The 21,112-nt window shown below is 47.1% G+C and overlaps 3 protein-coding genes across 3 annotated transcripts; 1 reads left to right on the top strand and 2 right to left on the bottom strand.

Annotated features, from left to right (window-relative positions):
* Positions 1-404: 404 nt before the first annotated feature.
* Positions 405-6,290, bottom strand: LOC137909462 (probable ribonuclease ZC3H12D). Its single transcript, XM_068753924.1, has 5 exons — positions 6,013-6,290; positions 2,915-3,054; positions 2,168-2,402; positions 1,978-2,084; positions 405-947 (listed from the first exon to the last, which is right to left on the bottom strand). The coding sequence occupies exons 1-5, from the start codon at positions 6,288-6,290 to the stop codon at positions 511-513; spliced, it is 1,197 nt and encodes a 398-aa protein (XP_068610025.1). The 3' UTR covers positions 405-510.
* A 3,119-nt stretch (positions 6,291-9,409) lies between these two features.
* On the bottom strand, positions 9,410-15,347 carry ppil4 (peptidylprolyl isomerase (cyclophilin)-like 4). The gene is made up of 13 exons (XM_068753673.1): positions 15,267-15,347; positions 14,912-14,979; positions 14,424-14,488; positions 14,221-14,338; positions 14,008-14,150; positions 13,838-13,934; positions 13,006-13,122; positions 12,788-12,912; positions 12,561-12,627; positions 10,877-10,988; positions 10,691-10,787; positions 10,446-10,590; positions 9,410-9,767 (listed from the first exon to the last, which is right to left on the bottom strand). Exons 1-13 carry the CDS (start codon positions 15,334-15,336, stop codon positions 9,570-9,572), a joined length of 1,422 nt encoding a protein of 473 aa, XP_068609774.1. The 5' UTR covers positions 15,337-15,347; the 3' UTR covers positions 9,410-9,569.
* A 216-nt stretch (positions 15,348-15,563) lies between these two features.
* Positions 15,564-20,128, top strand: ginm1 (glycoprotein integral membrane 1). Its single transcript, XM_068753803.1, has 8 exons — positions 15,564-15,653; positions 15,817-15,888; positions 15,955-16,054; positions 16,297-16,451; positions 16,677-16,836; positions 16,917-17,146; positions 18,324-18,487; positions 18,590-20,128. The coding sequence occupies exons 1-8, from the start codon at positions 15,564-15,566 to the stop codon at positions 18,687-18,689; spliced, it is 1,071 nt and encodes a 356-aa protein (XP_068609904.1). The 3' UTR covers positions 18,690-20,128.
* Positions 20,129-21,112: the final 984 nt, after the last annotated feature.

Below are 21,112 nucleotides of genomic sequence, written 5' to 3'. Positions count from 1 at the left end.
CCAGAATGTTACAGAACACTCGTTCACATCCAATGGACTCTCTGTCAGGCCCAGTCCGCCGCGGTTCTGCTCGAATCGGTCCCACAATTTGACCGTGAATACGCGCGGTCGCTGCTCGTGTTTGGAGGCTTCTCGGTAAATTCTTCATGTCGCTATATCCCATCCGAGTCCAGACATCGTCAGAAGTTGAGAAAAGAAGGCAGGAAAAGCAGAAAACGCGGGTTCTTGCTTGACGTCCAGACATCCAGACAGCCAGCGCTTCCGTGTTTACAAGCCCGTCTCGAACGAGCGGATCAGCTGATGAGTGCGCTGAATCACTCACGGGTCTCCTATGGGCTGGAGGCAGTATTACACATGGCCTCATTCTGCAGTATTTTAATGCCGCTGAGCACAAGAATACGTGATTCACTAATTGTATTATTAAAAATAAAAAAATATACAATATAATATCACTGATGTTATATATTATATGATTTTTATATTATTTTTAATAATACAAATACATGATTTTTATATGATTTTATGTGATGACAGGTGAGGCTGTGCCTCACCCGCCTCCCCTGACTGCACGTCACTGGGGTAGGAGCCTCCTCCACCGGGGCCGTGGTGGTTCCCACAAAGACACTCCAACGGGGAGTAGCCGTCGTGGCTCGAGCCGCAAGGGGGGCTCTCCACACTGTGGGGCGCATCGTTGCCATGGCGCCGGGACATTGAGCTGTCCATGGAGCTACAGGCCTCGTCCACATCATGAACGGGCCACTGGAGGAAGCCTCTTGGGCTGCGGGCGGGCTCCTCGCTGGGGGGCGTGTCCTGCAAGCTCCATCTGGGTGACAACTTCCTGGTTCTGTCGCTGAGCGCCCTCAGCTCGTCAGCCACGGAGAGCTGTGATTGGTTGGTCCGCTCCGGGTGGTAGAACTTGCACTTGACTCCATAAGTACACTTCTTTCCTGAAAGAAAGGACAATGTCTTGTTACGCACACACGCACACACACACTGTTGCTGCGGGACTCGAACTTCCTGTTCCTGGGTGGGTCTGGAACAAAACGATGATGTCTGATGATGTCGTTTCGTCAATTGTAAAGACCGGATTAATCAGGTTTAATATTAATCTCATTAGTTTGGTCTGGTTGACTAACATTCCCTCAGTGATAAATCAGACCGAAAATAAATTCAATAATATTTGTCTGATCCGCGTTTCTCCGTGTGGTCGCTCCCGTCGGATGTGACTAATTCAGACCGACGTTCTCCTGTCGCACCTGATGGAAGCTTGTTTGATGTGTGTTGCGTGTTTGTTGTGTTGACTCCCAGCTGCGTATGCAGAAGTGGGCGGGGCAGCGTGTTTGTTGTGTTGACTCCCAGCTGCGTATGCAGAAGTGGGCGGGGCAGCGTGTTTGTTGTGTTGACCCCCAGCTGCGTATGCAGAAGTGGGCGGGGCAGCGTGTTTGTTGTGTTGACTCCCAGCTGCGTATGCAGAAGTGGGCGGGGCAGCGTGTTTGTTGTGTTGACTCCCAGCTGCGTATGCAGAAGTGGGCGGGGCAGCGTGTTTGTTGTGTTGACTCCCAGCTGCGTATGCAGAAGTGGGCGGGGCAGCGTGTTTGTTGTGTTGACTCCCAGCTGCGTATGCAGAAGTGGGCGGGGCAGCGTGTTTGTTGTGTTGACTCCCAGCTGCGTATGCAGAAGTGGGCGGGGCAGCGTGTTTGTTGTGTTGACTCCCGGCTGCGTACGCAGAAGTGGGCGGGGCAGCGTGTTTGTTGTGTTGACTCCCAGCTGCGTATGCAGAAGTGGGCGGGGCAGCGTGTTTGTTGTGTTGACGCCCAGCTGCGTATGCAGAAGTGGGCGGGGCAGCGTGTTTGTTGTGTTGACTCCCAGCTGCGTATGCAGAAGTGGGCGGGGCAGCGTGTTTGTTGTGTTGACGCCCAGCTGCGTATGCAGAAGTGGGCGGGGCAGCGTGTTGATGACGGAGGCGTGTGAACCAACCATACGGGCAGTGCTGCAGCCGGTTTTCTGGGGCCCAAGGCTTTCTCCTCAGAAGGTCATCGATGGTGGGGCCGTTTCTACCCAGAGGGTCGTCTGGAGGCATGAACCTGGGGGGGGGGGGGGGGGGCACAAAGACAGCTGGGACCTTTAGCAACTCCAGCCGCGATGCGTTGGGACGGCGGGGGCTCACTTGTCGTTAGCGAAGGTGTACATCAGCAGCCTCTCCTCGATGAACGTCTTCCACTGGGGGTTCTCCAGCTGCAGGTCGCGGTAGTTGTCGTTGGACACGATGATGCCGTCGGAGTCGAAGGCGTGCTTGACGATGTAGCGGTCGTCGTAGCACACCACCCTCTTCCCGTTGACGGATCGGGACGGCGTGTACACCAGGATCTTCCTCCTCTCCAGCTCATGGAGGACATGTTGATCTAGCAGAAAGGGGGGTCCTTATTAAGCAGGTTAGTGTCAGCTGATCTTCCACCTGGAGTCACGGAGACTCTCTGGGCCGGGGCTGCGGAGGCCGTGTGACGAGCCTTTCATCTGAAGCATTTATGTTATTTTGAATATTACTCTGATTACGCCAGCCAATATCCCATTAAACTAATAGACCATGTAGACACAAATAATAATACACAAATAATAGACACAAGATGAGGCCACGGTTGGGAGAGGTCCACCTTGAGGTGAACTTTAAACTAGCATGAGATACTCGTAATAACATATCTGAGGAAAACCTTTGTTTTCAGAAATATCAAAAGGCATCCATTCATTTCATGGGATGTGTGTACAGGAAGTTTTAGAAAAATACTGCCTCATTTTTGTGATGCCCCAGAAACAGCCGTAACCATAGAAAGAAAAAGCTTCTGGTAAGAATGTACCAAAGAGCAAACGTGTTGGGTTTTGAGTACAGAATGATTTAAACGGCGTCGTGTGATCTGACCTGTAATGAGGGCCTCATTTCGCCGCTGCTCCTTCCTCCACATGGGGATGAAGACGGTGATGTCCTGCATGCCTTTGTCCCAGAACCACTTTACTGCCAGATGGATGCCCTGGCATGAAAACACCTTCTTGTCACCATGGCTACAAAGACACAGAGGCCAGCATCGTCAGAAGCAGGCTTCTTCTGTTGCGTTGTCATGCAGGTATCTCTAGTCAAACAACGTCAAAAGGCACGAGGCGGCTGAAACATTGAGCAGACCTGTGGTATCTGATTATGCTACCACATAATCCCCGGGGATTATGTGTTGGTATCACTGCTGTAGATCAAACCCCAAATCCTAATTTGACCTTCAAAATGTTCTCTCATCAGAATTAGTGAAGCACCGTGATAATAAAAGACCTGAAACTCTGTGTCCAGCGGCTAGTACTAGTACTAGTACTAGTACTATGTCAGGGGTGTCACTCATTTTCTCAAAGGGCCACATTAGCATTATGTTTGCCCTCCAAAGGCCAAATGTAAACCGTAACACAGTAAAAAAGTAACTAAATGTAATGTAATTTAATGTAAAATAAATGTAACTACTCCTTAACATGCTGTTAGATAACTATTAATTTATTTAACTCTTTAACCGCCACAGTAATTACAATAAGATATTCCGTTTTGATACTCTTTTAAAAGGTTGTAACTTAAACATTGTTAGAGATAAAGCCATACTGTAAATGAGAAAAAGTATGAACCAAAGTTTGTGATGGGAATAAATTAATCTAATGATGTGTAAAAGTTCCATTCAAATGCAATCATCACGCAGGAACAAAGATAATCGATACAAAATCAAAGCAAAACCAAAAAGTCACCACCTTGTCTTGTCATGGACGTGCAGAAACCAAAAAAAACCAACCGAAGTGGGAAAGATAAAGAACATTCCCAGAGTCAATGAAAAAGACTTCACTTTCAGGATCAGCACTGGACAGCTCCATATGTAGCCGGCTACATATGGAGCTGTCCAGTGCTGATCCTGATCCATATGTAGCCGGCTACCTGTGGAGCTGTCCAGTGCTGATCCTGATCCATATGTAGCCGACTACCTATGGAGCTGTCCAGTGCTGATCCTGATCCATATGTAGCCGACTACCTATGGAGCTGTCCAGTGCTGATCCTGATCCATATGTAGCTGGCTACCTATGGAGCTGTCCAGTGCTGATCCTGATCCATATGTAGCCGACTACCTATGGAGCTGTCCAGTGCTGATCCTGATCCATATGTAGCCGGCTACCTATGGAGCTGTCCAGTGCTGATCCTGATCCATATGTAGCCGGCTACCTATGGAGCTGTCCAGTGCTGATCCTGATCCATATGGAGCCGGCTACCTGTGGAGCTGTCCAGTGCTGATCCTGATCCATATGTAGCCGGGATCAACATTTCAGCACAAGCTGGAAAAAACTAAAAAGTTCAAATAACTTTCAATAGTCACCTCCAGCAGATTATTGATTTCCTGACTGCAGCGTGTTGCTATTGCTATTAACATGTTGCTGAATTTTTCCGTTTGATCAGTTCACTACTTAAGTTACAAACATTGCATATTCAATTGTATATTTGTAAAAATATATGGATAGATTATTGCTGTTATTATAAATCCTTTCAATTAATCAGGTTAAGAAAACCACACTACTACATTGATCAATAATCAAACTTATTCAAGTCAATAATATGAAATAATAAAGAAAAATATCATCCGACACAAGTTATGGCATTAACTTTGTTCAAAACACTTTTTTCACAGTTGAGAGGAGCAGAACTGCAGAACAACCAACACATGTGGGCTGTTAAGAACATGTGACAGATGCAGCATTTTACAAAAACAAATGTCTGCACACATCTCTCAGGGGCCACAAAAAATGACTTGGAGGGCCACATTTGGCCCCCGGGCCTTGGGTTTGACACACGTGGTCTATGTAATCCAAACCTGCTGGAGCAGGTGCTTTACCAGCTACTGAACACGTGCGCTGGGTTGAGCGTGCGGCAGCAGGACGTGGGAGTGTGAGAGGGAGCCATCGGGAGAATTTAATTAAATCTGTTTATCTCCAGACTACAGTCATGGGGTCGTCATGGACACCAGTGATGATGATTATGACTCTGCAGCATCCATACAGCTTCTGATGCAGCGGGGGGGGGGGTTCTGCGCAGGTTTGAACTCCCGGTCGGGACGTCTTGACCGCTGCTGCTGCTGCAACGGGAACGTTCCTTTTTAATCTGACCTCATTCAAATATTCATCCCTGCGTGAATCATCCTTTCACTCATTTCATGAAAGGAAGGGCAGAACGCAAAATGGAAGGTTAACATTTCACAGAAGCTGGCTCAGTTGAAACCTTCTCACAGGTTGTTCATTCGGTTTAATCCAGTTGTAATCATGTGAAGCAGCAAAATCAAGAATCAAAATTAGTTTAGAGAAACTAAATAAATAAATATTTACATATAAACAAACAAGGAAGCATAAAGAGGAGTTGCACGACCTCGCCCGATAATAAAGGTGTGACGGTTAAGATTTTATCTTCTTCCTCTTTCGACTTCAGCTTGTGAAAACATTTCCTTTTATCTCGTCTTAATCACGCAAGCCAATTGTGTCTCAGAACTTCCCCGTAACGCAACTGAAGTCGCGTCGTCATGGCAACCGTGGGATCCCGCCGTTTGGACCGCGTTTCTTTCAGCCGCGTTAGTGAAGAGACCTCAAACAGTTTTAAATCCGGAGTGAGGAATGTGAGGGCGGTGGAATCGGGCTGAAGCGGAGCGGACCAAAGAAGAAGAGGAAGAAGCCCAGCGGCGTTTTTACTTCCATAGCCGAAAGAGGAAGTGTGAAACGAGATTTAATCGACGCACAGACAGAATTAAATGAGAAGATGACCCCCCCCCCTGAGAAGATGACCCCTCTGTGACACAGACGCTGAACATGCTGTCTAATACTAAATAAGATCAACGTGTGCATCAGATAATTACACTGCATGTAGTTGAAAGTATTCTTGCACATCAGCAGTATTAGTACTTAAGAGTACTTAACTTGTACTGTGTATAAACGGCGGTCCTCATGGCAGGCGTGACTCACCTCATGGCCACGTTGCTTCCATCTACAACCACTCGTCTGAAGCCGGTGCCCGGGTCCTGGTCCGGCCCGGGGCTGCAGCCTCGGGACACCAGCTTCGGGCTGTTTGGGACGCTCGTGTTTCCGTGGTTACGAGTGTGGCAGGTCTTGATCAGCTCCTCCAGGATGTCGTTGGTCTGGGCGCCGTGGTGGAGGCTCTGCAGCACCCTCAGGGTGTCGCTCCGGGAGTAGCCCAACTTCAGGAAGCGCTCCACCTTGGCATGCTGCTCCTGGCGGTCCATTGTGGGTTCACTGTCCAAGTCCTGGACCTGGTCCCTCAGCGTCTCCCCAGCACGCCGTCGTCCTGCCACGGTTAGCAGGAGGCGGCGCCGTGACGTCACGGGGCCGTTCCGTTCACACGCAGGCAGAGCGTTGCTGTTTGATCATCGGATCTACTCTGATTACCAGCAGCACTAGACAAACAGGTGCGACGCCACGCCACGCTTAGAGAGGGGGGGGGTCATCGGCGATGCCTGCTGACTTCACCCCCACAGGGATTAACGCCAGGTACCAACCAAGCATGGAGCGAGTGCGAGCAGCAGAGGCGCCTCCGACTCCCTTTGTGGCCTCTCTGGAAACTCCCTTTGTAGGTTGAATAACTCGGCACGCCTCCACGCTTCCTCCCTGAAGCAACCTCAAAAGGTAGCACGCCAGAAACCGACGAAAGACAAGACCCAAGGCGTGCCAAGTGCACAAAACAAGCTGCTCCGATCTCCCGGAGTCACGTTTCATCGTTTATTAGCCTCGACACGAGAGAGCAGGCGGATCAATTACTCGCTGTTGCCTTTGATGTCATCTAAACACGCCAAGTATGAGGAAACACTAAAGACGTGAAACTTCGCCAGCGCTTCCTCGCTCGACGGAAGCCTCGATAAACACGAATGTTATCTGAAAGTCAAACCGGAGGCTGGCAGCCCCCGGGGGGGAGGGGGGGGGGGCTGCTGCAGCCTGCACCGAACCGCATCCTGTGCTGCTGCGTTGACGCTATGCACATCTGCAAGCCCCCCTCCCCCCCAGGTCAGAGGTCACACGGCTCCTCTCTTCTTCTGTACTTACAGTCAGTAAGTGGGCCGGAGAGACGGATCTTCTGATCCGCTTCGTCCGTTACCGGGTCGTCGGTCGTGCTGGAGCCTGTCCCAGCATTCAACTGGCGAGAGGCGGGGTACTCCCTGGACAAGCCGCCAGTTCATGAACACACACACACACACACCTGTGGTCAATTTAGTGGAGCCAATGCACCTAATTTGCATGTTTTTGGTGGGAGGAAACCGGAGAACCCAGAGAGAACCCACGCAGACACGGGGAGAACATGCAAACTCCTCACAGAAAGCCCCCTTTGCCTGTGAGACAGCGCTACCCACTGCGCCACCCCGACCTCGGGTTAGTCCTGATTAATCACAGCGCGTTGATGATTTGATGGCGTTTTCGTCCTTGCTGGTTGTCATGATGGGAACCCTGCTGGACTGATGGGGACAGGACACGCTGGAAGGTCGGGGTGCGGTGCAGGAAAGAACCGCTCCAATATCAGAATGGATCTAGATAAAGGGACAGATGCAGACATTGATTTATAACTTCCTTTGGTTTATTATTTCCATTGGTGGAAATGTTTTCAGCATTTTACACAAATCTACTCGATGAACTTCTATGAAACTGCCTGCCTGACGTATTATTTGGATTAGGTTTTGCTTTTATCTAGGATAGTCGTTTTACATCACAATAAAACGATAAATGACTTGAAATGCTGCGTTTGTTTAAGGGCGGCGTGATAAAGCTCAAAAGTGGAACCTTTTTTTTTTTCTAAATTAAATCGGCTCCTTTTGGTTCCTTAAAATTGACTTGAAATGAGGAAGAGGTGGACAAACGGACGAAGGCTTCTGCAGCCATTGTGCACGTCGTACAATAAACTCCTGCAGCTTAATCCGGTTTTTACCGGATTCATATAACATTTAAAATATAAAGAAACCAGGAACCAAGAGTAGCAAAAAGAAGAACCAACTGGACTTGTTCACGTGTGATCGAAGACGTTTCACCTTCATCCAGGAGGCTTCGTCAGTTCGGAGAGACTGGTAGACAGTTTAGATACTTGTACTCCTGAGCAGAAACGGAGAAAGGACCGAAACCAGCAAGGCAATCAGACTCCCCAGGAGTATTAGCGTTTCCTTTAACTTGAACAAGTTGCAGTTGATTCTTCTTTTTTGCTATTCGTGATTTACCATGAGCTGCTCAGTAACCATGGCGACGGAACGAAGGATGAAGCTGCTTCTTCAGGATGCGTCTTATTCTTATAACATCTGAAGTGATTACATTCCATGTAATCTATTACTGTCTGGTTTCACTTCTAAGGCCGTTTACACTGATGTGGTTCAGTGACTCAACATGTTAAAGTTAAAAAAGGAATTTAAAACGCAAAGTCCAGACTTCATGTAACAAAACCTGACATTCACATTCTGTTCGTGGCATCATCTGCATTTTTCAGAACTTCCTGTTCGTTTCCGCTTCACACTGAAACTTTAACGGCTTTGGCCTCCGTCAGAGCGGAACATTCGTCTTCAGCGCTTCAGTTTCAGCTTTAAATCAGTGTCTCGGACAAAAACATTGTTCCATGAAACTTTTCTAAACCTGCTTCGGGAGCTTTTCGATGGAAGGAAGGACATTTTCTTTTTCTAGCTTACAGCTTCAAATGGAAAGTTAAATGAATAAACGCTAAAGTGAGATGTGAACAAACGGGAACGTAGCCGGTAGGAATCTGGACTGAGGCGTGTTTTTTTTTTACGGCAGAAATATTAACATACGGATGACTGGAGTAAGAGGACCGCCTCGGGGGACGCTCAGTCCATCAACCTCTGATGCCGACTTCACAGACGTCAACGGCGCCACACGATGGCCGCCAGCGACTTCCCATCGTCGTGGAAACGCATTCCACCCAACAATCGTTCACGCTAACAGGAGGAGGATGAAGACGCCATCCATCAGCCGCACGCAATGCAGCGACGGTCGTTGGGGACCGCCGGCCGACGGCATCCTACGAAGGACAAACAACGCAAAATGCTCTGCCCAGCAGAACGATGCCACAGCGCCACCTAGCAGTGTGTTTTAGTTACTGCCTTAAATACAATATTTTTTAACCCTCGCGGTATCTTAGGCTGCCGACCCCTGACCTGAAGAAGCCTCTTGGACGAGACGTGAAACGCTTCGATCAAACCCGAACAAGTCCAGCCGATTCTTCTTTGCTCTTCAGGATTCATGCTAACACTTTAGGAACATAAAACGCCCCAGCTGGTAGATCAGTAGCAGCAATAGCAGCACCTCCCTCGAACCCGGGCAGGGTGCAGCGCATCCGTAACAGAGGAATTCACAACCGTCACTCTAAAACGTTTAATACCAAAACACTCCTCAAATACATGCCAAAGAGCTGCTTCTTTTACGAGTCGGCAGTCTGGTGGGTGAACGTTTAGATGAACACAGTTCATGACTTCGCTGCTCCACTCCCGTGAAGCTCACAGACGTTGAGGGGACGTCCCTCATTTGTATCTGCTCCCGTCTTTATCCGTGGACTTCTTGGAGTGGCTGCTGTGGCTCCTCTCCTTGTGGCTGGGACCTTTATTGCGGCCCTCTTTCTCACGTTTGACCCGTGACTTGTGTTTGTGCTCCCCGTCTCTGGAGCGGGATCGGGAGCGCTGGCGTCCCGTTTTCGGGTCACGCCGACTATCCTCACTGTCCTGAAAAAGCCAGACAAGATGCACAAGAGTGAGACGAAGCGAAGCGTTGAAGACGCGTCTCCATTGCGGTCAAACCTGGAGGTGAACCATCACCTCTTTCCTTAAGAAAAGAAAGAAATGACTTCCACTGAGCCGCCGGGTCGCAGGGTGCCGGTAATTATAACTACGCGTCCAGAAACTTTGCTCCGTTTTCCAGCCTCCGCTGTCGTGCAGCTCTACATCACCTCAGGAATGGCTTCAGGAGTAAATGTGGAGGTTCAATCCGGAGTGGAGCCCCGAAGGCGGCTCCTGCGGTGAAACTGGACCACGCTGTATTGGTTCATCCTTTCTCTTGGACCCGGTCAGGGTAACAGCGTCCCGCGGGTTAGCGTTGTTAACGTTGTTAACCCGGGCCCGAGCGTTCCGGTACTCTTTATTTATGCTGATTTGCATTTTTTAATATTTGCCACATCTTTCTCCTGACGGAACTCTCTGCATTTATCCGGGCTTGGGGCCGGAGCCCCCGAACCTCCTGCTACTAACAGAACGTAACTTCATACCCAAGTATTTCCCATGGTTATGGCATAATATCGTTATAAACTCCTTAAACTTTGCTTTGCTGTTGGCTTTAAATATTGATCACCAGATATCAGTATCAGTCAGCACGCAGAGGAAACACGGCCCGACACGAAAGAGTACCTTGTGCTTCTTGGACTTCCTGCCGTCCTCATCATCTGAATGACGATGATGATGCTGCTTCTTGTCCTTGCGTTTCTTCTCAGAGCGCTGATGACTAGCAGCCTCCTCTTCCTCTTCCTCCTCCATTAGCAGGCCATACTTGGCACTTTGGGGGGAAGTTATGGAAATCTCCAGCAACTTTAGAAAGATGAGTTTGCTAATCCGACCCAAACAATGAACTCGGGTAGACGCAGCAGACAGGATACTCTCGTGCAGGTTTCATTTGATCCTTGAGAGCCAGCTTGGATCGGTTCTCCACATCCTTCTCATAGGCCTTGAAGTCCTCTTTAGTGTACTTTCCACCTGGAAAACAAACAGGGCTCATGACACAGCGAGTCAGGTGGGGCAACAACATGTAGAAATACTCCAAACGTGTAACTATATTAATCTACCTTTCCCTTTCCACTTGATCTTTGCTACTGACTGGCTGAAGTCCACGTGAATGCGACGATCATCGATGAGCACATTGTCCATTTTGAAATAAGCTTTTTCACAATCTTCTTGCTGGGGAGACAACAAAGATGAAATGGAAGAACGGTCACAGAAGTAAATGTCGAGTTCTGCAGAAACAATTGTGGAGATTTTTTCCTTCGTTAATAACAATAATAATTAGCTGTAGAACTTCCCGACATGAGTTTGTGCTGAGAATAAGAAAGGCTCACGAAGAGGGACAGTATTTATGACCGGAGACGAGCACCGTGTTTGGAGAAACCAAAAGTAAAAACTAATGTAAAAAAATCAGGGGTTAATTTAAACCGTGGAAACATTTACTTTTGTGAATGTTTTGCATAAAATGTACAAGAAGATTGTGATCGGGAAATATTTGGACGGTTAGAAGACATGCATGTTTGTATATATGTACATGCATGTGTATAATATACAGTATATGTATCTGTGTGTATATATACACTAGATAGATACTGAGGTACACGACTGAGGAGTCGCTCAGAGGTAGCGTCTCCCAAGCCCAGAGAAATGCAGAGCGTTGCTGCAGGAATGGAATCCGGCGTAGAGATTAGGCTAAATATTTAAAATGCAAATCAACATAAATATCAAAGTTATAACCAATTCCCAACATTTCCTGAAAGATCCATCCAGAAAGTTTTGAGTTATCTGGCTAACAAAGGATTCCAGGATCTCCAACACAAATAGCAGTGCACGTGCACGCATAAATAATTCAGTCACAGGGAAGTTCCCCTGAAGCAGCCGCGAGTGAATTCCACTGCACCGAACGCTACAAGCCGGTAAACAGACTATTTATGGAGCGTCCACATCTCTATAAAAACGGCTCCTGCAGCCCATTAAAGCTTCATCAGCAGAACAAACAAAAGAGCCAATAACAGAATAAATAAATGAAAAATCAATAAAGATACACTTTTTACTAAAGACTGTAGAACAATTGAAAGAATTAATCCTGATGATTTTGTTATCGTGCCGTCATCCAACTGTCAGTGTAATAATATATATATATATATATATATATATATATATATAATATGACTGAAGTAACATTTAGACGACACTTTAAATCATTTGCAAAGAAATTAAATGGAAACCATCGTAAAAAGACCTTTATTAGCTTCATAAGAGGTAATGGAGTTCACCCCCTCGACTTCCAGAGATTTTTAAACTATTGTATTGTAACAATTAAAAAAATCTTAATAAGTTAAAACTGTAAACTTTGAACACTTAGCAGCAACAGCCTGAATATGACAAATGTAACTAGTACTACTACGAGTACTACTATTACTACTACGAACGATTCACGCTTAAAGGTTTTAGCTAGAAAGATTAACTTCTCCACATTTTCTGCAGAAAGCACAGATCTGGTTGCCATGACAACAGAGAGCTAGCTGGAACACAGAGCTAATGCTTTGCTAGTTTTGCTACGTGTAAGCTAGGCTAAAACATTCATGTCCTCGTCTGTGTTTAACACGCGGTGCTGAGATTAATACTTCAAATAATGAATAAGAAATAAAATGAGTAAGGTCCACACAGTCCAAATAATCAGGTGTAGTACCAGGTGTAGTACCTGCGTACACAATATTAGAATTCATGGCTGGTTAAGATGCTCACCTTCTCAAACTCAATAAACGCATAACAGAGGGAATCTCCAGACTTCCAGTCTCTGATGATCTCACAGCTACACAGAAAATAACGCAAGAACCTTTTAATCACACCAACAAAGCACAACAAAGCACAACAAAGCACAACAAAGCACATAATGCGATCGTCTACGGACACAATTCATCCCTAATACACACAGAATACAAACTGAGATCAGGAAGAAAGTGCGTCGTCACCTTTTTATGGTCCCAAAACGAGAAAATATAATTTCCAGGTCCTCGTCTGTGGTCACCGGGTTCAGTTTGCAGACAAACAAAACATCCTCCGGAGGCTTCATGTCTGCGTCGGGGAGATCCCCCACCTGGAGGAGCGAGTGAAGCATGTAGAAACACCGAGGACCTTCTGACCTCTGGGGACCTTCAGGAGAAGACACCGAGCGGAGAGTTCATCTCACCATCTCCAGCAGGATGGCCCGCGTCTTGGCTTCCTTCTCATTCAGCCTCTCCTCCACCTCCTCAGCTCCTTTTCCATCCGCGTCATCGATCGCCTCATCTGCTCCGATTCGGCCGCTCTGCAGACCGGAGGCAGAAACAGACACTTTGTCTCAATGTAACAATAACGTATTTAACAATCCGGTTCATCCATATTCACTCCAAAACTCGTTTATAACTCACTGGCAGGGTAGCAAAAGCTTAAATAAATTACATTATTTAACTAGGAAAGCACTCAGAGAGCACAGACCTCCCCCAAGCAGCTCGTTCCCCTCCTAGCTGGATCTGCACCGTCCACATGGTGATCTGGATCAGCACCAGAAGGTTCTACATTGTTCTTGGTATCTCTATACACCAACCATGAAACGTTAAAGTGAATCCTTTTTTCCGTAATCCTGCTACCAGACAGACAAACGCTGTCAACAAGATAACCTCCTTGGAAAAAGTAATAAAGATAATCAAATAAGAAATATTGATCGCTCAGCTATTAAAAAACAAAAACAGGTCTGTAAAAGGAACAACCAATTATTTCCCTTTATCAAAACCATGTTTAAAATAACACCACAATAAACTAAAAAACTAACAACAATAAAATAAGTTGCCCCTTCAAAAGATACATAAGCTTAAAACAGCCTTTGATCTTTCCCCACCCTGCCATGAGGCTGATTGTGTGTCTTTCACCGTTTGCCCCATTTTAAAACGTGAACAGTTCATGTTCATATTTCTTTGTCAGACGCTTTCGGTTTAACACGCGAGAACGACCAGCGCTGGACTGAAGCGAGGCCTCGCACTCACATCGAGCTGCTCTTTGGTGGGTTCAGGCGACCGATCAGGAACCGGCAAGTCGGGCGGGTCATCCAAAGGGTCGTCCAGGACGACCGTGTGGTTTATCCTGCAGCGACGTGGGATTTACCGTAAAAACCGGCGTCTGACAGAAACAACAAAGCAGCTCTGTCTCCGTTTACCTGACATCCTGAAAGGGGACAAAGTCCTTGTCCACAAAAGTCTCGTTTATTTTAGTCAAAACATCCATGCCTTCTGTCACTTCCCCAAAAACGGTATGGACCGCGTCCAGGTAGTCCAAGTTCTCACCGGTGGTAATCAGGAACTGAGGATGAAAGGATTACACATCGGTGCGACATCGGGCTCGTATTCCTGCGTGTACACGGAGTATTCACCTGAGAGCCATGCTGATTGCTCCCGTTGTTCACCATGGACACCGTCCCCATCTTCCTGTGCTTGATGCGTGGCACTTTCTCCGTATCAAAAAAGCGGGCTTGGTCCCCATAGAGTTTGCTAATTGCCCGAAACATGAGAAGATTTGTCACCGTAGCTTAATTTAAAGTGTCAAAATGCAAGAGAGGTGACAAAGATGGCTGACCTGTAGACGGATTCGCCGCCACGGCCAGTTCCGGTGGGATCTCCAGTCTGCACTATGAAGTCTCTCTGAAACGGAAAGGAGCACTTTAATAAAAGACAGTTTAGCGTTCCCTGCCCAGATGGGTCTTAACCAGAACCTGCTTGTTCAAATATGGGTTTGATTCCCAACGTCTTTGTTTAGCTTTACGACAGGGAGGAGCCGTCGCTGCCCCTTGGATAATAATAATCATAATAATCCCAAAGAAATGTCTGTGTTAATATTCTGATTTCACTAAATGTTTATTGGAAAGATGAGGCCCACTATCTTTATATTGTTATTACACAGTGAGTAACGCATAACCTCAAAAAGTAATGTCAATCAACTTTAGTCCATACAGCGGTCTGAATTGACAGGAATAAGCTTTATGCGGTTGGTCTGTGACGTCATTCTCAGGCCCTCCAGGTAGAGTCTGCTCATGTGAGAACATGACGGTGAAGTTCGTGCTTTACCTGAACATTGTGGATGAGGCAGTAGTTGTAGTACTTTATCTTGCATAATTTTAAAAAGTTCAGGCAAGCTGCAAAAGAGAAGAGCACGAATGTTAACGCAAGCCCGACTGTTGTGGCTCCGCAAGACTTAATCTACGGTTAGCTTTATGAAAGTAAAACTAAAACACCGCTGGTCCTCGGTCAGACGATTCAGTGGTTTGTTATTGTTAATTAACAAAGGAAAAGGACCCGAGCAAGCTAACTGTTTAAGCTAGCACCCATTTATTCCGTAACCCAGCCAGCCAGGAGCTAACTCAACCACTAACTAGTTTAAACAATTCACTGTCTTGTTGTTTAAACGGGTTTAGTCTCTTACTTTTAGGCCGTTCTTCTATGAACAAGTCAATTACGATATCGCCGAGCGTCGTTTCAAGGAGCACCGCCATGACGACGTCCTTGATCTCGCGAGAGATCAAGACCGAGACCATACACAGACATCTCGCGAGAGATCAAGTCCAGTTGAGTTGATTCTTCGCGATTTACCGAGAACATACACAGACATCTCGCGAGAGGAGTGTTTGCGATGAAATTCTATGCGCATGCGCAGAAAATGTGTCGCTCGCAATGTTTGTGTCCCCGCTGTCTTTCTGCTGGTGACGCTAACCAACTCAAGATGGGGACAGCCGGATTAGCAGTCAGTGTTTTGTGCTGTCTCTTTGTGTCGGTAACGTGTACCGAGACGCCGCCCCGGCAGCTGAATACGGTAAGACCCGAAGCGCGGAACGAGGACAACACTTTGTTATCTAATGATGCTAGCCCAGCGTTAGCTTGCTAGCCGTCTTCCTATTATTGAGTTCCAGACATGTGCAGAGACGGTGTTTACGTAAAATATATATAATGAAATAATTCCAATTAAATCTCAATAGGAAAACATCCTGATTAACGTCACAGCGGGGACTCTGGCTGATGCACACCTGCAGGATCCCAACAACTTGCAGGTACGGCTGAGCGTATTTACTCGGTGTCGGTCAGCTGGTGCTTAACGCTCTCATTTCTTCTCCCAGATCAATTTAAACGTATCAGTGGGAGAAGAGCAGGTGCTGATCAATGACATCCCGGTGGGGTTGTCCGGGGTGACCAGGCTCAACTGTCAGGCTCTCCTCTGTGAGTTTCCTCCCTTCCTGTGGGTGCTATGTTTAAAGTGTTTATGATTTAAACTCTCAAATGTAGTCAATTCCCTGATTTGAGAAAGAGAAAATGTTCATGTTACATGAGGAATGCCTGCCTTGGTGTTAACATGACCCCGTTGCTGTGTAAATAATGATTAGTGAGGACAGGATGTGGGATAGAAATCACACTTCTGACTGACAGAATGGCAACTCTGAAAACAACGCTGCGTCTCTTTGTAGACGGTATCAACGGAAGCGGCGACTTTGACTCGGGAGACCTGGTGTCGGTTGTCGCCCGGGTGATGGTGAGCCAGAACCGGTTCTACAGCGACTCGGAGGAGTTGGTGGATCTGCGGGTCTTCAGTGAAGTCATAGAGATGGAGGGCAAAGAGGTCTGAAATGTTTCTGGTCGCTCGAGTTTTTTTACTGCCAATATTCATTTAGTCGGGTTAATTAAATCAGCGTGTACATTTCATACATATACTGTATACGTTTACTGTACTTTTAAAAAGCCTCGATCATCATAACTGGAGAAAATATACTCACAGAAATCCCCCAGCCCTTATTTATAAGTCTGTCTGTGAAAAAGCCCGTCTATAAATGTTTCTGTTATTCAGGTTCAGCAGCCTGACATGTGTGAGGTGAAAATACTGATGAGCCCAGACTTCCAAAAGCTGTCTCAGTTCACCGACATCTACCCGATCGGACGCAGCGCCCTCTCCAGGGTTCCCCGGGAGAACGACGTCGTTGTCACGGATCCTCCAAATCCTCGAAAAGGTAATTTCTATTGATGACTCTATTTTGCAGATACTGTTAAACGGCACAATCAAGAGGTGAATTCTTGTTTCTCCCGTGAGATGAAGAAGAGCTGATGTCCCAGACCACCAGCCAGTACCCCCTGAAGCACACGGAGACCACCCAGGAGGAGATCGCGGCCCCTGGCGAGCTCCCAGAGACGCCCCTGCGCATGGACCCTGACCTCCTCCGTGATGTCAGACACGACTATGAATTTGACGACGGCGAGCCGAGCCAGCCGGATCAGATCCAGATGCAAACTCCGCCCAATGAACTTGTTTCATCATATTCTGTAAGCTAAGTGTGAAATCCCGTTCATGACACTGAGCAGTCCTGAGCTGCGTTCAACCAGCAGGTGGCGTTCGTTATGGGGGGGGCAGTTTAAGGACTCCCAGGATCCAGGCTAATGTTTTGGTGTTCCAGATTGAAAGCGCTTTGTCTAAGTCGACTAAAATCCCTCCTAGTTGTGGCTGATGTTTGAAAATTGGAATCATTCTCAAATCAATACATATATTGATGCAGACGTTCCCAGTCGTCTCCGAGGGCCGACTATAAGTGTGTCTGATGTTGGTGTCAGACCGCGCGGAGCGCACCATGAAATGTTTTAAGCGTGTTCCCTTATCTCTCAGAAAAGATCCATAATTTATGTAAAAACAAACGTTCAAAATGAAAAGGTTCTAAAATGTTGAGCTTTATGATCAGAAGTTGTGTCATTCTGGTTTGTGTTCTTCCTTTGACCCAGCCGTGGCGTGTAGTGTGTGTATTGTGTGTATTGTGTGTGTATTGTGTGTGTATTGTGTGTGTAGTGTGTGTATTGTGTATTGTGGCCTGTTCATTGCTGTGTATCCCTCCTCCCATCAGGCCGTGTGTAGTATTGTGTGTGTATTGTGTGTGTAGTGTGTATTGTGTGTATTGTGTGTGTATTGTGTGTGTAGTGTGTATTGTGTGTGTATTGTGTGTGTATTGCGTGTAGTGGCCTGTTCATTGCTGCGTATCCCTCCTCCCATCAGGCCGTGTGTAGTGTAGTGTGTGTATTGTGTGTATTGTGTGTATTGTGTGTGTAGTGTGTATTGTGGCCTGTTCATTGCTGCGTATCCCTCCTCCCATCAGGCCGTGTGTAGTGTAGTGTGTGTATTGTGTGTATTGTGTGTGTATTGTGTGTATTGTGGCCTGTTCATTGCTGCGTATCCCTCCTCCCATCAGGCCGTGTGTAGTGTAGTGTGTGTATTGTGTGTATTGTGTGTATTGTGGCCTGTTCATTGCTGCGTATCCCTCCTCCCATCAGGCCGTGTGTAGTGTAGTGTGTGTAGTGTGTGTATTGTGTGTGTAGTGTGTGTGTAGTGTGTATTGTGGCCTGTTCATTGCTCCGTATCCCTCCTCCCATCAGGCCGTGTGTAGTGTAGTGTGTGTATTGTGTGTATTGTGTGTATTGTGGCCTGTTCATTGCTCCGTATCCCTCCTCCCATCAGGCCGTGTGTCGCTGGGTGGATGAAGCCCGGGAGCGTCTGCGGCGCTTCAGCACCGAGTCGCTGCCTCTCTTCCTGCTGGTCATGTGGGTGGTGGTGATCGGCGTCGCCGGATCGGCGGTCATCGTCAAGGTCCTGGACATTTTCTTCCCCTCTTGTGAACACAAGTGAGTTTGTAAAGGAGCTGGACGCTCCACAGAGTGCTTGTTTATTCATGTCCTTCCCCTGATTGTCTCCAACATGCTAAACCGTCCGGCCTTTTATTCCAGGAGCGTTTTTCACGCGAGCCCCGGCACCCTGCCGGAGGAGAAGCACACGCTGCTGGAGGACATCGAGGTGGAGGCGGTGGGGGAGGAGAAGCAGCCTTGAGCGAGGGCAGACCCGTCAGCCTGTTCTTCTCACGTCGCTCCTATTTGTTCATCAATCTTGGTTATTGCTTGTTTCCAGCGTGGCCTGGTTTTGCTGTCGACCTATTTTCAGATTTGTGAACCACTAGAAACCGAGTGATTCCTATTCCCCGGGGGGTGGGGGGGGGGTTCACCGGCGTCCAGCCAATCAGCTTCTCAGGACTAACAATCCAACCGTTTGTATCACAAGTAACTTTATTTTAAATTGTCAAGTCAGTTTCAGTATGTTATCAAATTAAATACTTTAACTATCCTCACATCTAAAGGTTGCCATAGCAACTGGGCTTAGAGAATAACATAGGTCTATGTTGAGGTGTTTTTTCAGTTTCAACGTTTGTTTTTGACCATGAATACCGTGAGAAAACCTCAGAAGATAGAAGCTGAGACTGCAGAGGTCAAAAGGTCGATGAAACGCATCTCGCCTCAGCCAGCTGTCGTTTAGCTCGTTAGCATAAGGACCGGACGAAATGGAGATAGCTATTTATTTTGTACAGTTAACAAATTCTGAAACACAGACTTCATGTGAGAAATGGAAGAACGTCGACCAAATGAATTGGAAAAATAGTTTCTTCAAAGGAACCTGGAAGAAAATGAAGATGCAAAAAGAAGTCTGTCTCAAAGAGAGGAAACATGAAAGCTGAAAAAGATCACTGATGATCAAACGTTTCAGAACCGCTTTGAAATGCAGCTTGAGAATTGTGAAACATTTGCATTGAAGTAGGTTTAAGAAATGAAGACGATCAGGTTTCCGTCTAACTTTTGTTCTTTGATTGATTTGTGTGTGGTTTGCTATTAACAACGAAGCGTGTTCGTGAGCCCAGATTGTCTATGCACATGTTTAAGACTCGTACGGAAGTAAATCACGATGTCATTACTGCAAAATCTATTTATTGTGACGTCACCTGCACTCGAGGGGACTAGAACCTTTTTTCTTCTGTAGCTTTCTCATAAGGCCGAGACTGGAACTGAATGTTTCACTGGGAGGGACCAAGGTGATTACTGGTCTATGTTTCAGCCGTTAAGACTCCTCATGCCAACGCCCCGTCACACCAGCACCACCGCGAGCAGCTGTTCCGCAGGATGCATGATGGACTGTGACAGCAAATGTAAATAAACAGTGAATGCAGTTTGCTGTTCGATCCAAAAGATGAGCGTTAACGCTAGGAGGATGCATGATGACAAAAGAAACCGGCTCAAACCGCACTCGAAACGGCCTTCAAGTCTAATCAAACATCAAAGAGATCAAACATCCGGCTGTGAGGCGACCGATGTTTGCCGAATGAAACAAAAGGTTATTGTTTAAGAGGCAGCGGATGAGTTTTACTGCTCCGTGCACGTATTGTATCGATTACGGCTGAACTGTGTTTGGGGCTGAAGTCTTGCTCATTAAAGCTTTCTGTGACGGGCTTTTGTCTGTTGTGGTTCTGTCATCTGAAACTGTGTACACAGCACTGCGTACGTTTGCTCTGGCAGAGGAGCATTATGGTCTGGAGGAGAGAACACGCAGCGTTATCCAGACTCGCACTTCATGCAGATTCCACCTGGTCGTTGAATTACACTTTCACATTATTTTTTTTGTGACACGTCTTCAGGTTAACGCGTTTTCTCCTTGTACTTCCTGTTTTCCCATGTGACAAATGGAACACTAAAAACACACGTTCTAAATCGGGGGTCACCAACATGTTTGAAGCTGAGAGCTACTTTTTGGCTCAATGTTATTAATAGTTAATATTAATCTCTGTCCAATGATTTAACAGGGTAGGAAACTAGTATTTTTAAAACAGACCTATTGTGGTGCCCTGAGTTTTAGATCCTTCCACATGAATAGTGTGACAAGTACTCATGTGTTGTATACAATTAGGTACATGCAGTGCACAGATAATCCAACAGGGGGCAGTAATTTGCTCCCTGGAGGGCTTTCAAGTGATGCAACAAGATTGCCATGACTACGGAATGGGACGCAGGTGGATTTTGAGGAAGAACGTTGCCAATTCTGAAACGGTTATGGTAAGAACTGAAGACAACGGGAACAGGGTGTCTGGATTTAAGCGTAAACCAGGAAGACAACGTAACCTGCATGATGGTTCCCAGGCACCAGGTTCGTGGGAGGCGCCGACCCTCCTTATGTGCCGCCTGCACCGTGCAGCTTCAGATCCCGAAGACGCTACATCTACATTTGGTGGCACGCCGTTACAGTGGCAGCGATCAAGACCTGGAGAAACTGCAGCCCGGGCCGAAGCCCCGCCCCCTGCGAGGGTTTCAGGCTTCTGTTGGCGCGGGAAAGGGCAAGAATTGTGGCAGACCAGTCCTTTCCAGAAGAACCACCGACCCCTCCCCCCCCCCTGGAAGAAAACTCCCCCGGAGACGCCCCATGATGTGAGAAAG

This window comes from Brachionichthys hirsutus, chromosome 20, assembly GCF_040956055.1.
Source record: "Brachionichthys hirsutus isolate HB-005 chromosome 20, CSIRO-AGI_Bhir_v1, whole genome shotgun sequence".
In the NCBI taxonomy this organism is placed as follows: Eukaryota; Metazoa; Chordata; class Actinopteri; order Lophiiformes; family Brachionichthyidae; genus Brachionichthys; species Brachionichthys hirsutus.
The sequence above is the reverse complement of the archived record's forward strand: the minus strand, read 5'-3'. Positions and strand labels throughout refer to the sequence as shown.